This window comes from Microtus ochrogaster (assembly GCF_000317375.1).
Source record: "Microtus ochrogaster isolate Prairie Vole_2 chromosome 14 unlocalized genomic scaffold, MicOch1.0 chr14_random_3, whole genome shotgun sequence".
In the NCBI taxonomy this organism is placed as follows: domain Eukaryota; kingdom Metazoa; phylum Chordata; class Mammalia; order Rodentia; family Cricetidae; genus Microtus; species Microtus ochrogaster.
In genome coordinates, this window is record NW_004949098.1 from 10794911 (window position 1) to 10807750 (window position 12840).

Genomic DNA, 12840 nt, shown 5'->3' on the forward strand with positions numbered 1-12840 from the left:
GCTGCACAACAGAAACAAGCCACTCCCACTGTTAGGAGTACCACAAGAACACCAAGCTGCACAACAGTAGCATGTATGCAAAGGACCTACCACAGATCAATGCAAGCTCTGTGAATGTCGCTTCAGCCTCTGTGAGCCCCTATGCACCTTGTTAGTTTCTGAGAGCTGTGTTCTACTGGTGTCCTCAACCCCTCTGGCTCCTACAATCCTTCCGCCCCCTTTTCTTTGGGCTTCCCCAAGCTCCACCTACTGTTTGTGTTTTGTTCTCTATATCTGCTCCCATCAGTTGCTGGATGAAGCCTCTCTAATAATGATTGGGATTATTACCAGTATCTATGAGTATAGCAGAATATCATGAGGAATTTTTAGGTTGATTCTTTTTTCTAGGTCTCTGTCTGGTCGATCCAGACTCTGGTTCCTGGCCATCAAGGCAGTGTCTGGCATGGGCTTCCTCTGGTGGCATGGGCCCCAAGTTAAAACACTCATTGATTGGCCACTCTCACAAGTTCTATGCCACCATTACCCTAGCACATTTTGCAGGCAGGACAAATTGAAGGTTTAAAGTGTTATGCGGTGATGTTTTGTCTGTGCTGCCTGAATAAAGCTTGCCTGAAGACCAGCGTGCAGAACTAGCCACACTAGTCAGCCACAGAGGCCAGGCAATGGTGGCACACACCTTTAATCCCAGCACAGGAGACAGAGGCAGACGGATCTTTGTGAGTTCAAGGCTACCCTGGGCTACATAAGACTGAATCTGTTGAAAAGGGAAAAGAGCTCACACCTTTGTTCCCAGCACTTGGGATCACAGGCCTTTAATGTCAGCACTAGGGAGGTAGAGACGGCAAGTGATGTAGCTGGGCAGAGAGAGAGCTATAACGTGGGAGGAGACGGGCTCAGGATTCAATTTGAGGTTTTATAGAGACAGCGTTCAGTCTGAGGTTTTATAGGGACAGGGTCCCCCCTTTGGCCTGAGGATTTGGTAGAAGAAAGAACTAGTGACCAGTTGCTCTGCTTCTCTGATCTTTCAGCATTAAGCCCTATATCTGGGTTTTCCTTATTAAGACCAATTAGAATTCGCGCTACAGTTTTGTGGCTGGCTTGGTGTCCCAGGACAACTACGGAGAGCCTCACCTGGTTACAGAAGATGGCTGGTTCTGCACGCTGTCCTCATTACTAGGAGTCTTCCCTGGGGTCACTCTTTTAGAATCCAGGGTGTTTCCATGTTTCCACATCACCATTTCCAGCTGTTCCTCCTTCTTCTCTCTCCCTCCATCGCCCACCATCACTTGATCCTCCTTGTTACCATTCCCAGGTATACCCAGTCTACCCATAAAATCTGTTGTTTCTCTTTCTAAGGACATCCATGTGTTCTCCCCCTGAACACTTTTCGTTACTTAGCCTTTCTGGGTCTATGGATTGTAACACGATTATCCTTTACTTAAGGGCTAATATCCACTTATAAGTGAGTACATACCTTGTTTGTCTTTCTGGGTCTGGGTTACCTCACTCAGAGTAATTTTTTTCTAATCCATTTGTCGGCAATTTTTTTTAACAGCTGAGTAATATTTCATTCTGTAAATGTACCACATTATCTTTATCCATTATTCAACTGAGGAACAGCTAGGTTGTTTCCAGGTTCTGGCTATTACAAATAAATATACTATGAATATAACTGAGCAATATCCTTTTGGTAGGATGAAATGTCCTTTGGGTATATGCTCAAGAGTTACGGTATAGCTGGGTCTTAAGGTATACAAATTTTCAATTTTCTGAGTAGCTACCATATTGACTTACATAGTGCCTGCACAAGTTTGCACACCCACCAGCAATGGAGGAGTGTTCCCCTTGCTCCACATCCTCACCAGCATGAGCTGTCACTTGTGTTTTGATCTTAGCTATTCTGACAGGTATAAGATAGAATCTCAAAGTAATTTACTTTGCATTTCCCTGATGGTTGCCTGGATTTCTGGTGTTGCCCTTGGTTGAACAGGGGGTCTTCATCCAAGCTGGGGGCTGGGACACAGCAAAGAAGAGGGAAGGGGGGATTTGGGGTAGTGTCAGGGCTGTAGGGAGAGGTACCAAAAGAGTGGAGGAGGTCTGCAAGCAAATGGCCTACCTAGAGTTCTGGTGGCCGACACGGCCTCTGGTCCAGCAATGTGTCCTGCCTAAGTTTTCCTACCTGTTGTTCTGGCTGATGTGGCCTGCACTTGAGCAAGGGATGTCTGCCTGGGTGAGGGACTGGGACTCGGCACCAGGGAGGTGGGGGTGACTGAGAATTGTGTCCGTGGAAACTGAACTGAGGGGATGGGAGAGTTCCATGGGTGGGCAGCCTGCCTGTTCTTCTGGATGGCTTGGGCTGCTCTTGAGCAGGGGTGTCCCTCTGATTTGGGAGCAAGGACATGGTAGCAGAGGTGGGGCTTGGGGGAAGAGGGATGGTGAGGATCGTGTCTGTGAGACTGGAGGGAGTGTGGTGGTCTGGGGTGGTAGGCCTGCCTGTTCTTCTGACTGGCATGGCCTGCATTTGAGCAGGGGATGTCTGCCCTCCTTTGTCCATTTTGATAGAACCTCTGAGCACTGCCTAGCCAGGAAGTGCAGTGCATCCTCCACTGCCTACTCTGTCCTCTGTGCATCCCCACTGAGCCATGGGTTTCCGCAGACTTTGTTTCATGCTGTGTGATGCCCAAACCCTTCGATCTAAAGGCTACTGAACACACTAGACACATAGATTTTTAACACCCCTTACTGAATTTAATCAGGATTGTAGGACCAGAGAGGTCAAGGACACAACAAGAAAACTCACAGAATCTACTAGCCTGGGCTGATAGGGGTTCACAGAGACTGAACCAACTACAAGAGAGCCTGCATGGGACTGGCCTAGGCACTCTGCATATATATTACAGATGTGTAGCTTGGTCCTCTTGTGGGTCTCCTAACAGTGGGAACAGGGGCTGTCTCTAACTCTTTCATGGCTTTTGGGACCCCTCAAACTGGGTTGCCTAGCCCAGCCTTAAAACATAGGGAAGTGATTAGTCTTACTGCAACTTGATATGCCATGTTTATTGACACTCTTGGGAGACCCGCCCTTTCCTAAACAGAAAGGGAGGAGTGGATTGGGGGGATGGAAACAGAGGGGTGCGGGAGGGACTGGAAGGAGAAGAAGGAGGGGAAACTGTAGGTGAGATGTAAAATAAATAAATAAATTTAAAAACACATAAATAAAACAAAGAACAAAAAAAGAATTTATTCAAGCATTATTTATTTGTTTTATTTCAGTTGAATGAAGAAACCCAAGAATATTTACTGAACCTTTTCAATCGTTATGTTGAGGAAGGGTTACAATTTATCAACAAAAAATGCAGCCAAGCCATCCCGCAGGTGGATATCAGCAAAGTGACCACACTCTGCTGCCTCCTGGAGTCTTTGCTGCTTACCAAGGATGGAAGTATCCTGTCAATGGTATGAAGCTTTGCTTTGTTTTAAAATTGTGTGTGCGCATGCGCGTACATGAATGTAGGTGTGTGTGTATGTGTTGAGCTAGGCATGGTGGCGCAAGCCTTTAATCCCAGCACTCAGGAGGCAGAGGCAGGCGAATCTCTGTGAGTTTGAGACCAGCCTGGTCTATAGATTGAGTTCCAGGAAAGCTAGGGCTATTACACAGAGAAATCCCATCTTCAAAAACTAAATAAATAAATGAACAAATGGGTAAGTAAATGAATAATACATAATATACTTTGGAATGACTCAATGTTTAAGAACACTGGTGGCATATGTATATACGCATACAGGCAAAATACTCATACACATAAAAAGACAAAAAAGTGTGTGTGTATGTGTGTTGGTGTGTGTGTGTTAGGGTGTGTGGTGGTATTGGTGTATGTGTGTTGGTGTGTGTGTGTTAGGGTCTGTGGTGGTATGGTGGTGTTGGTGTATATGTGTTGGTGTGTGTGTTTTAGGGTGTGTGGTGGTGTGGTGGTGTTGGTGTGTGTGTGTGTTGGTGTGTGTGTTGGTGTGTGTGTGTTGGTGTGTGTGTATTAGGGTGTGTGGTGGTGTTGGTGTATGTGTGTTGGTGGGTGGGTGGTTGGTGTGTGTGTGTTGGTGTGTGCACATGTGAAGATCAGAAAATAACTTTTGGGGGTTGGTTCTTTCCTACTAAGGGGTTCAGGAATCAAGCTGAGGATGTCTGGCTTAAGTGCTTTTACCCACTGAGCCACTTCACCAGCCCTGCATGAAGCCTTCTTCTTACTACTAAAAAGCTATAAAAATACTATTGTTCTATGAGAGTCTTTGCCAATAAAACTCTAAATTTTCAGAAATTTGATCATTTTATCTTATTAATTTAATTTTCACGAGACTAATGACTGCATTTGATTCAAAGTTAGAAGGGATACCAGAGAGCCTGTGATATATTCCTCTGCTCGACTCTTAATACCCTTGTTGTCCACAACATTTCAGGACAACAAATGCCCAATCTGCTTAAAGACAGAAAAGAGCTAAAAATTAAGTTACAATGCACAGCTACAGTCAGCTGCAGGGTGTGCTTCCTACACCCTGTGCCTGTCATTCATGTTTCCTCATCTTCCATCACGTAGACAAGGGAGTGCAGCCGTGTAGGACCACTAAATAGAACACACGTGATGCCCAGTTAAACATGTAAGACTAATAAAGACGAAAATCCCAACCTTGACAGTTCAGGGTTTGCTTTCCCTTAGAGAGTAAGATCTTTACACTGTCTCTCTTTGTACTTTCAGGAGCAAATGAAGCTGAACACGTTACTGTGCCAGACTTTCGTGTTCTGTTATTTGTGGTCTCTGGGTGGAAATTTAACTGAAAATTACTGGGATTCTTTCGATACATTTATTAGAACACAATTTGATGATAATCCTGATGCGAGGGTAAGGACCAAGTGGAGGTGACATCATAGCTTTAAATCCTTAAAATTGAAAGGTAAAACTTTAAGAGCGTTATGTTTTGGGTCGAAGAGTAATACTCATGGGGTTAAACAAACACTCCAGAAAATGTAACCTAAGCTAAAGGTTTGAGTTAATAGAATAGAATTTCATTTTAAGTAGGAAGAGATGTGCGAGCAGGGGAAGCAACAACTTTAAGAGCTTTAATCCTATTCACTGTGAGGATTTTAAAAAGTTATTGTCTTTCAGCCACTGACAACATCTATTGTATAAAAAAAATTAAAAACAGGAAAACAAGCAAATAAGAAATCTTCTGGTGTGCTTCCGTGGCCATTTGATATTAACAAGGCAATGTACACCAGGCTCTCCTAAAACTCACTGAGATCTGCCTGTCTCTGTCTTCTGGGTAGTAGTGTTAAAGGTGTGTGCCACCTCTAACAAAACAAAGAATTTTTTCACGGTATTTCAGTTACTCCATAATCTTTGCCTTCTGCAGAATCCGTATTGACTATCTTGTATTTTAGGTGTTCCCAAGCTGTAGTTTGCACATCTGTCGGAATGGAAGAATATTTTATTTTTTCCTCTTACTACCTTTTGTTTTATTTTAAAGATGTATTTACTTTTATTTTATCTCTATGAGTGTTTTTTCTGGATGTACGTATGCACATCACATGTGTACTGTGCCCACAGAAGCCAGGAGAGGGAGTTGGATGTCCTGGAACTGGAGTTACAGGTCATTGTGAGCCACTATGCGGATGCTGGAGACTGAACCTGGCTCCTCTACAGGATCAGCAAATGCTCCTAACTGTCAAGTCATCTCTCCAGCCCCTTTTATGAGGGTCTTCTTAGTGCCCAGTCTTCACCCTGCCACCACGTAGAGAGGAGGAGTGGACTAACAGTAACCGGGATCGTGATTTGACAACCAACCTGACACTATACTGTAATAAGAAGCAATAATTATTTCATTTTCATCCCCCAGTGCAACACAAGAGAAAAAAGGTGTTCGAATACTGTGAAGATAGACCAAGCAGCATGAGGATTATTAAAGCTAAAGAAAGTTATAAACAATAAGTAAAACAGGGAAATAATGAGAAAACAGAGAAAGGCAAAATCTGACTGTAGTGAGTAGGAGCGGCAGGCTGTGTCCCGCCACCCGGATAGTTTTACACCCGAAATAATTACACAGAAACTGTATTCTTTTAAACACTTCCTGGCCCATTAGTTCCAGCCTCTTATTGGCTAACTCTCACATCTCGATTAACCCATTTTTAATAATCTGTGTAGCCCCACGAGGTGTGGCTTACCGGGAAAGATCTTAACCTGTGTCTGTGTCAGGTGGGAAAATCATGGCGACTCCCTGACTCGGCTTCTTTCTCCCAGCATTTTGTTCTGTCTACTCTGCCTGTCTAAGCTGCTGTCCTATCAAAAGGGCCAAGGCAGTTTCTTTATTAACCAATGACCTTCCTCCATCATCTGACTAAGCAAAATAAGAATTAAAGAAATTAAGAAGTCTATTTGGGGCTTGGAATAGAACTCAGAGGTAGAGTGTTTGCCTAGAAGAAAAAGAGAGAGAGGAAAGGGAAGATGGGGAGAATGGAGAAAGGACAGGACAGAAGGAAGGGTGGAAGGAAAGAAAAATGAAGATTCAGAAAATAAAAGACACGTGAGGTTAAAGTTTTAAAAACTTGGGTCACTATTTCTTCCTAATTGGAAACTCCAGCTTCTGGATTGTCTCATGAAGGTGAGAGAGCAGACGCTTGTATCTTAAATGAATGCCTCTGTGGGATTCCAATCCGTGGAACTGGCCTGTCTCCCTTTGCTATTGAGCAGGGGTCATCTCTCCTTTGGGGTTTCTCAGCCAGCAGCAGGGGCACACTCTGGTAATGCCCATCGTGCCCCCTACTCTCTTCTTTTTGCATGTGTCAGATCCTGATGACGAAGGCTCTAAGGGAGTCGAGCTGGTACACACACAGACAAGTAAACATACTCACACAGACATATAAATAAAAATGAGTAAAATCAATATGTAAATAAATAAATTCCCACACACTGTAAGATGGAAACAGGAGGATCTCTGGGACCTGCTAGGCACCAGCCTCATTCCACGGTAAGTAAGACGCCATCTCAAACAAATAAGCAAAGGATGATGGCTGGGACACCAGTGTCCTCCACTGCCTCTGCATTCACCCACGCCATCACATGTCGCGTGCATCATACACACATGAATGAATGCATTGCCACTGCAATTAAAAAGGAAAGAATTAGCCTATGATATCTGAAAAACTCTTAATAGCAAAAAGGAAATTCAGTGTTATGTGTGCTCTTTGCTTTTATGAGAATGTATGTTTCTGTGGGTCAGTGCTGTCCACTGACACTGGGTTCCTATTTCAGCTGCCCAGTTCTGGGGATCTGTGGAGCATTCATGTAGACTTTGACACCAAACGCTTGGACCCCTGGGAACGTATCATACCCACCTTCAAGTACAGCAAGGAGGTCCCATTCTTTGAGATGCTCGTCCCTACAACAGACACAGTGCGCTATGGCTATCTAATGGAAAAGCTGCTGGCGGTCAAGCATTCTGTGTTGTTTACCGGAACAACTGGAGTTGGCAAGGTAGGAAACCGGCCTCAGGTAAGAAGTGCTATCAAAAGTGAGGGACTGTGGAGCTGGGGTCCCCGGCATCGGAAATAACTCGTTGTTTCCCATGTTTAGCTTGCGTCACTTTTCCAGGAAGGGTTTATCTCTGCAGAATCTATAGAGACCCGAGGATTTCCCCAGGGTTTATCAGTTTCTGTACGCATCCTCGGGTTGGTGTCATCGGCCAGGTTTTGAGTTTAGGGACATTTCTATACTTCTGCAATGGTCTCACAGTGTCTGGAGAGAAACTGCCCAGAGCAATTGTGTTCCCCAAGGACTGTTGATGAAGGTCATTCTGTCCTGTTTCCTACTTAATTTTAACTGACACAGCCACAACTTTGATGTCATTTTAATTTGGGGGGGGGGCAAAGAAGAAAATACTTAGAGGAGTCCACACACACCAGGATTCACTGTTTCTTTTCTATATTATCACTAAGAGATATGGGCAAGCAAGATGGCTCAGCAAATAAAAGAGCTTGCTGCCAAGCTTGGCTACCTGGGTTCAGTTCCCAGGACACAGGGAAAACCAATTCCCGTAAGTTGTCTTCTGGCCTCTACACATGTACTCCATGACACACAGACACCCCCACATATATGTTCACACATGAATACATATACACAAAGACATGCTCACACATGCACACATGCACATATGCATGCTCACACATACACAATAAATAAAATATCAAATTTTTTAAAATTCCAATAAAGAAATGTAAGTCTACCTCATTTTCAAATTGGTCTGGGTAGTAACAGATGAATTTTAGTGTAACTCTGCGACTTTTTCTGAGTTAAATCTGAGTAAAGTGTTTCTTTGGTTCTAACGACTATAACTGAAATCTCTGTCCACACTAAAAGAATCCCAAATAGTTCTGTCTACGTCCAAACCTCCTTCTTTTATCCTGTTTCTTGTTCACTGTGTTGGATCATGACAAGTGTAGGCTATGGAAAAAAGTATCATATTGACTATGAAAACAGTTAACATATTCTTTTTTTATTCAAAGTCTGTTATTGCAAAAGGATTGCTGAACAGAATTCAAGAATCAGCAGGCTATGTCCCTGTTTACCTGAATTTTTCTGCCCAAACGTCCTCTGCAAGGACACAAGAGATCATTGAGTCAAAACTGGAAAGAAAAAGAAAAAATATTCTAGGTAAGACTGAGTCATCATTGCGGTTTTTCCACACGAATTATTCATTCAGCCCGTAGGGCGCATGCACAGAGAGCAAGCTGAGGAAACCAGACTTGCTTTGCGCCACCCCATTCTTGTGTTGAGCAGCCTCGTCCTCCGAGGAAAGCGCTGGTTGGAGGCCGAGGAAAGCGCTGGTTGGAGGCCGAGGAAAGCGCTGGTTGGAGGCCGTGCCTCAACACGAGGTGGTGGGGAGCTCAAGGAAGGAGAGCCTGCTAACGGTCATTTTCTCATCCAGACAGCTCACTGTCAGCTGCCAGTCATTTATTTCTCCCACCACTGTGTCAGCAAAACGCCTGAAGAAGGCGACTTGAAGGAAGAAGAATTTGTTTGGGCTCACAGTTTGAGGGAGGCAGTTGATCACAGTGGGGAAGCATGGCGGCAGGAAAGGCAGGCAGCCACACCAGTCTGCCGTCAGCAGGGAGAGGGGTGAATGCTGGCACTCGGCTTGCTTTCTCCTCTTTTTGTTTCTCATTTAGTCTGAAATCCCAGTCCATGGGATTGTGCCACCCACATTTAGGGTCCGTCTCCCTCTCCATTCTCACAGACACACCCGGAAAGTGTGTCCCCCCCCCCAGGTGATTCCAAGCGAAGCCAAAGTGAAGATTAACCACGACAGTCACCATCATGGTCACCCAGACCATCCTCAGACTTCATGGCTCCCCTTCTCTCCATCAAAGGGCCTCAAATCTCAACTGACTTCCACTTGTTTAAGACCAGCAAAGGTCTTCATGTATGACCCATGCAGTTTCTGGGTTTGGTTGGAAGTAAGCATAAGATTGAGTTTGTCTCCGGTCAGTGTTTCCAGCCAAGTTCTATCATCTCCCTCTCTTTCCTTTATTAGCTCATTTTTGTTTGCTTCCTTGCTTTTTTGCTTGTTTGTTTTTTGGTTTTTCAAAACAGAGTTTCTCTGTTACTTTGGAGCTCATCCTGGAACTCGCTCTGTAGACCAGTCTGGCCTTGAATCCACAGAGATCCGCCTGCCTCTGCCTCCCAAGTGTGCCACTACCGCCCGGTCTAGTTTTGTTTGTTTGTTTGTTTCTTTGTTTTTAAGCATAATTTTCCTGTTACCTTTAGATTGTTTCAAGTCTAAGCCAATGTAAAACATCAAGCCAAGCCTAACTGAAAGTCAGCCCTTATCTGTGTTGTAAGTCAGATTTGCAGCCCCAGGACCTATCACTGAGGTAGCATGGGGTGTTTTCACTAGTCCTAGAGACCCTGATGCGCAGGTACAGAAGATGGAATAGACTGGTTTTGTCCCTCACTAACATTTAGATTGTCGTTATGTATGGCCCCTACTTCTCTGGCGCTGGCTGCTCCATGTCCTCTGGGAGGGCCGTGCAGGAATGAGTTCTTGTGAGCATCCCTAAAAGAGCAGTTCACTGGTCAGGCTTCAGCCTCCTTCTGCAGGGCTGCCTGAGGTTGATCTCAAGGTCTCCGCCTCCACTCATTCCCATCCTCTAACAACACAAGCTCTAGTTCCTAGGTGCTGGACTTCACTCAGCAGAGCCCACAGCCCTCTGTACTGGGCACCTGAGAGAGCTCAGGCTCTGCTGCTTTCCACATCGTCCGTCATGCACTGACCTCCATTACTCTGTTAGGTTTCTTCTTCCCAGTATGGTCTTGCTACATGGCTTCTCTGGGGCAGAAGATGGTGTGGAGCCATGAATTAGCTTTGGTTGCCTTGGAATTGCCACCTAGCATTTATGCCAGCCACGGGCTGTAGCTGCTGTCCCAAGGCCTGAGTGCCAGAGGGGTGAACTCTCACCTACTGTGCTTCCTTCCCACTGTCCAGGAATTCCCATTGGTGAGGCTGGGTGGTCTCAAACATCAAAGCCTGTTTTCTGTATGGGGATGATGAGGTGGTGTTCAGAAATGGAAACCTTTAGTAGCTAGCTGTCTTAGTTAGGGTTTCTGTTGCTGTGAAGAGACACCATGACCCCAGCAACTCTTATAAAGGAAAACATTTCTTCGGGAGTCAACAAAGTTCAGAGGTTTAGTCCATTGTAATCATGGTGGCATGCAGCAGACGTGATGCAGGAGTGGTAGCTGAGTTCTACATATGGATCTGTAGGCAACAGGAAGGGACCCTGAGCCACTGCTCTGGCTTGAGTATCTAAAACTTCCAAGGCCTCAGTGACACTTCCTCCACATAGCCACGTGTGCTCCAAAAGACCATGCCTCCTAATAGTGCCACTCTCTGTGGGCCAATGAGGACCAATTTCTTCCAAACCACCACAGTATCCCTCTACTTCCTTCTGTGGAAAGGTAATTCCCTTCCTCCCCCGTGCTCAGATGCTCAGGTCATCTGGTCCTCACATCTGGAAAGGTTCAGACCTCACTAGGGAGCTAGTATCACCATCATGTGATTCTGAGACTAAGGGTGGGGAACCGTGTCATATGACAGGACAATGCGAGTGCTTTGATGCATTCTTTTCTCCTGGAAGAGGTGAGTGAGGAGATCCCTCATGACCCCAAATTCTGCTGTGTTTCCACTGCTTCTCAACACCATTACACCAAGGACCAAGCCTCAACATGAATTTATTGTAAGGACAAATCATTTTCAAACCACCACCACCACGACAACAAAATGGCCTTCCATTTTCTAGTGACATATTTTGATTCTTTTAAAACTGTTTTTCTCTTCCCAGGAGCACCAGGAAATAAGCGCGTTGTAATTTTTGTTGATGATCTGAATATGCCCCGACTGGATCGCTACGGCTCCCAACCACCAATTGAATTGCTTCGGCAGTATCAAGATTTTGGTGGATTTTATGATAGAAACAAACTCTTTTGGAAAGAAATACAGGTTAATTTTAGATTTTACATTAATTGATGTGTTCAAATGTGGAATATCCTTTGTCGGAGCTGCTAGTATAATACTGGGTATTATAGTCTGGGTAGTTTAACCTATTTTTTCATAATTCTGAAGGCTAAAAGTTCAAGATTAAGGAGCCAGCAGAATCCATTCCTCTAAGACTTCCCTGCTTGATCTGTAGATGTCTTTCTTCTCCTCAGGTCTTTACATGAGTCTATTAGTCTGTTTTCTATTACCATGGGTGGGGTAAGTTATAAAGACATTTACTATGGATTGTGGTTTTGACCACTTGTGGTGACATGTGATCTTGTGATGGCAGCTTTCCTATTTCGCCATTGGAATGGTGCAAGTGGTAGGTGACATTGGGGAGATCTGTACAAATGTCTCCTCAACCCAGATAGGGAACCAATGGTGGACCAAAATAGAGATACCGTCAGAATCCAACCTGGTAAACCCGTGAATGCATTGGGCTTACTTACAGGTGTGGTTATAGGGTTACTTACAGGTGTGGTTATAGGCTTACTTACAGGTGTGGTTATAGGCTTACTTACAGGTGTGGTTATAGGCTTACTTACAGGTGTGGTTATAGGGTTACTTACAGGAACATGAATGACTCAAAGGCAGCTGCGGGGTAGGATATATTCCCAGCACTTGGGAGGCAGAGACAAGTGGATCTCTGTGAGTTAAAGACCAACCTGGTCAACATCACAAGTTCAAGTCAGTAGGGTCACAGAGTGAGACCTTCTCTTGGAAGGAAAAGCAGGGGCAGCTGCTTCACCTGAAGCTCACCCCCACCCCCAGCATGGTTGACAATTCATGGCAGCTGGATCTGGAGTTTGATGCACAACTTGCCGGCAGGTCAACATTCCAGAGCATCTCCTCTCCTCATCAGTCCTTACTACCTATAGAACCTTGGGATCCAGGGACCCTGTGAATCTAGTAAGCTTTGGTACTTCCTGAAACTTGTGAGTTGTTTATGTCCTGGTATGATCAAGCTTCTTTTAAAACTTCTTGAGAAGCAGGGGCGAAGCTATACAACAGCAAGGCATCATGTGGAGAAATAGGAGGAGCATGGACCTTTTTTATCTGTCCCTAATTTTAAACACAAATTAGGACTTCAACACATTATTTCTGGGTAAATTCAGTCTATAAAACATGGCTTTGTGTTTCTTACCTTTAATTCAGCTCATTCCATCTACAATGAGTTTTTGCCATGCAGCTTTGGGGGACGAGGGGCAAATGAGATGGTCCTTGCCTCCCAGAGAACTGAGTTTGGGAGAGTAGACAGAT

General features: G+C 44.8%; 1 protein-coding gene across 1 annotated transcript in view; it reads left to right on the plus strand.

Annotated features, from left to right (window-relative positions):
- Dnah6 (dynein axonemal heavy chain 6) overlaps nucleotides 1-12840 on the plus strand; it is a 189290-nt gene that overhangs the window by 81894 nt on the left and 94556 nt on the right. Inside the window, exons 36-40 of the mRNA XM_005364722.3 lie at nucleotides 3274-3456; nucleotides 4749-4892; nucleotides 7299-7520; nucleotides 8549-8696; nucleotides 11384-11541. Of these exons, the coding sequence (XP_005364779.1) occupies nucleotides 3274-3456; nucleotides 4749-4892; nucleotides 7299-7520; nucleotides 8549-8696; nucleotides 11384-11541 (855 nt within the window). The remainder of the gene's footprint in view (nucleotides 1-3273; nucleotides 3457-4748; nucleotides 4893-7298; nucleotides 7521-8548; nucleotides 8697-11383; nucleotides 11542-12840) is intronic.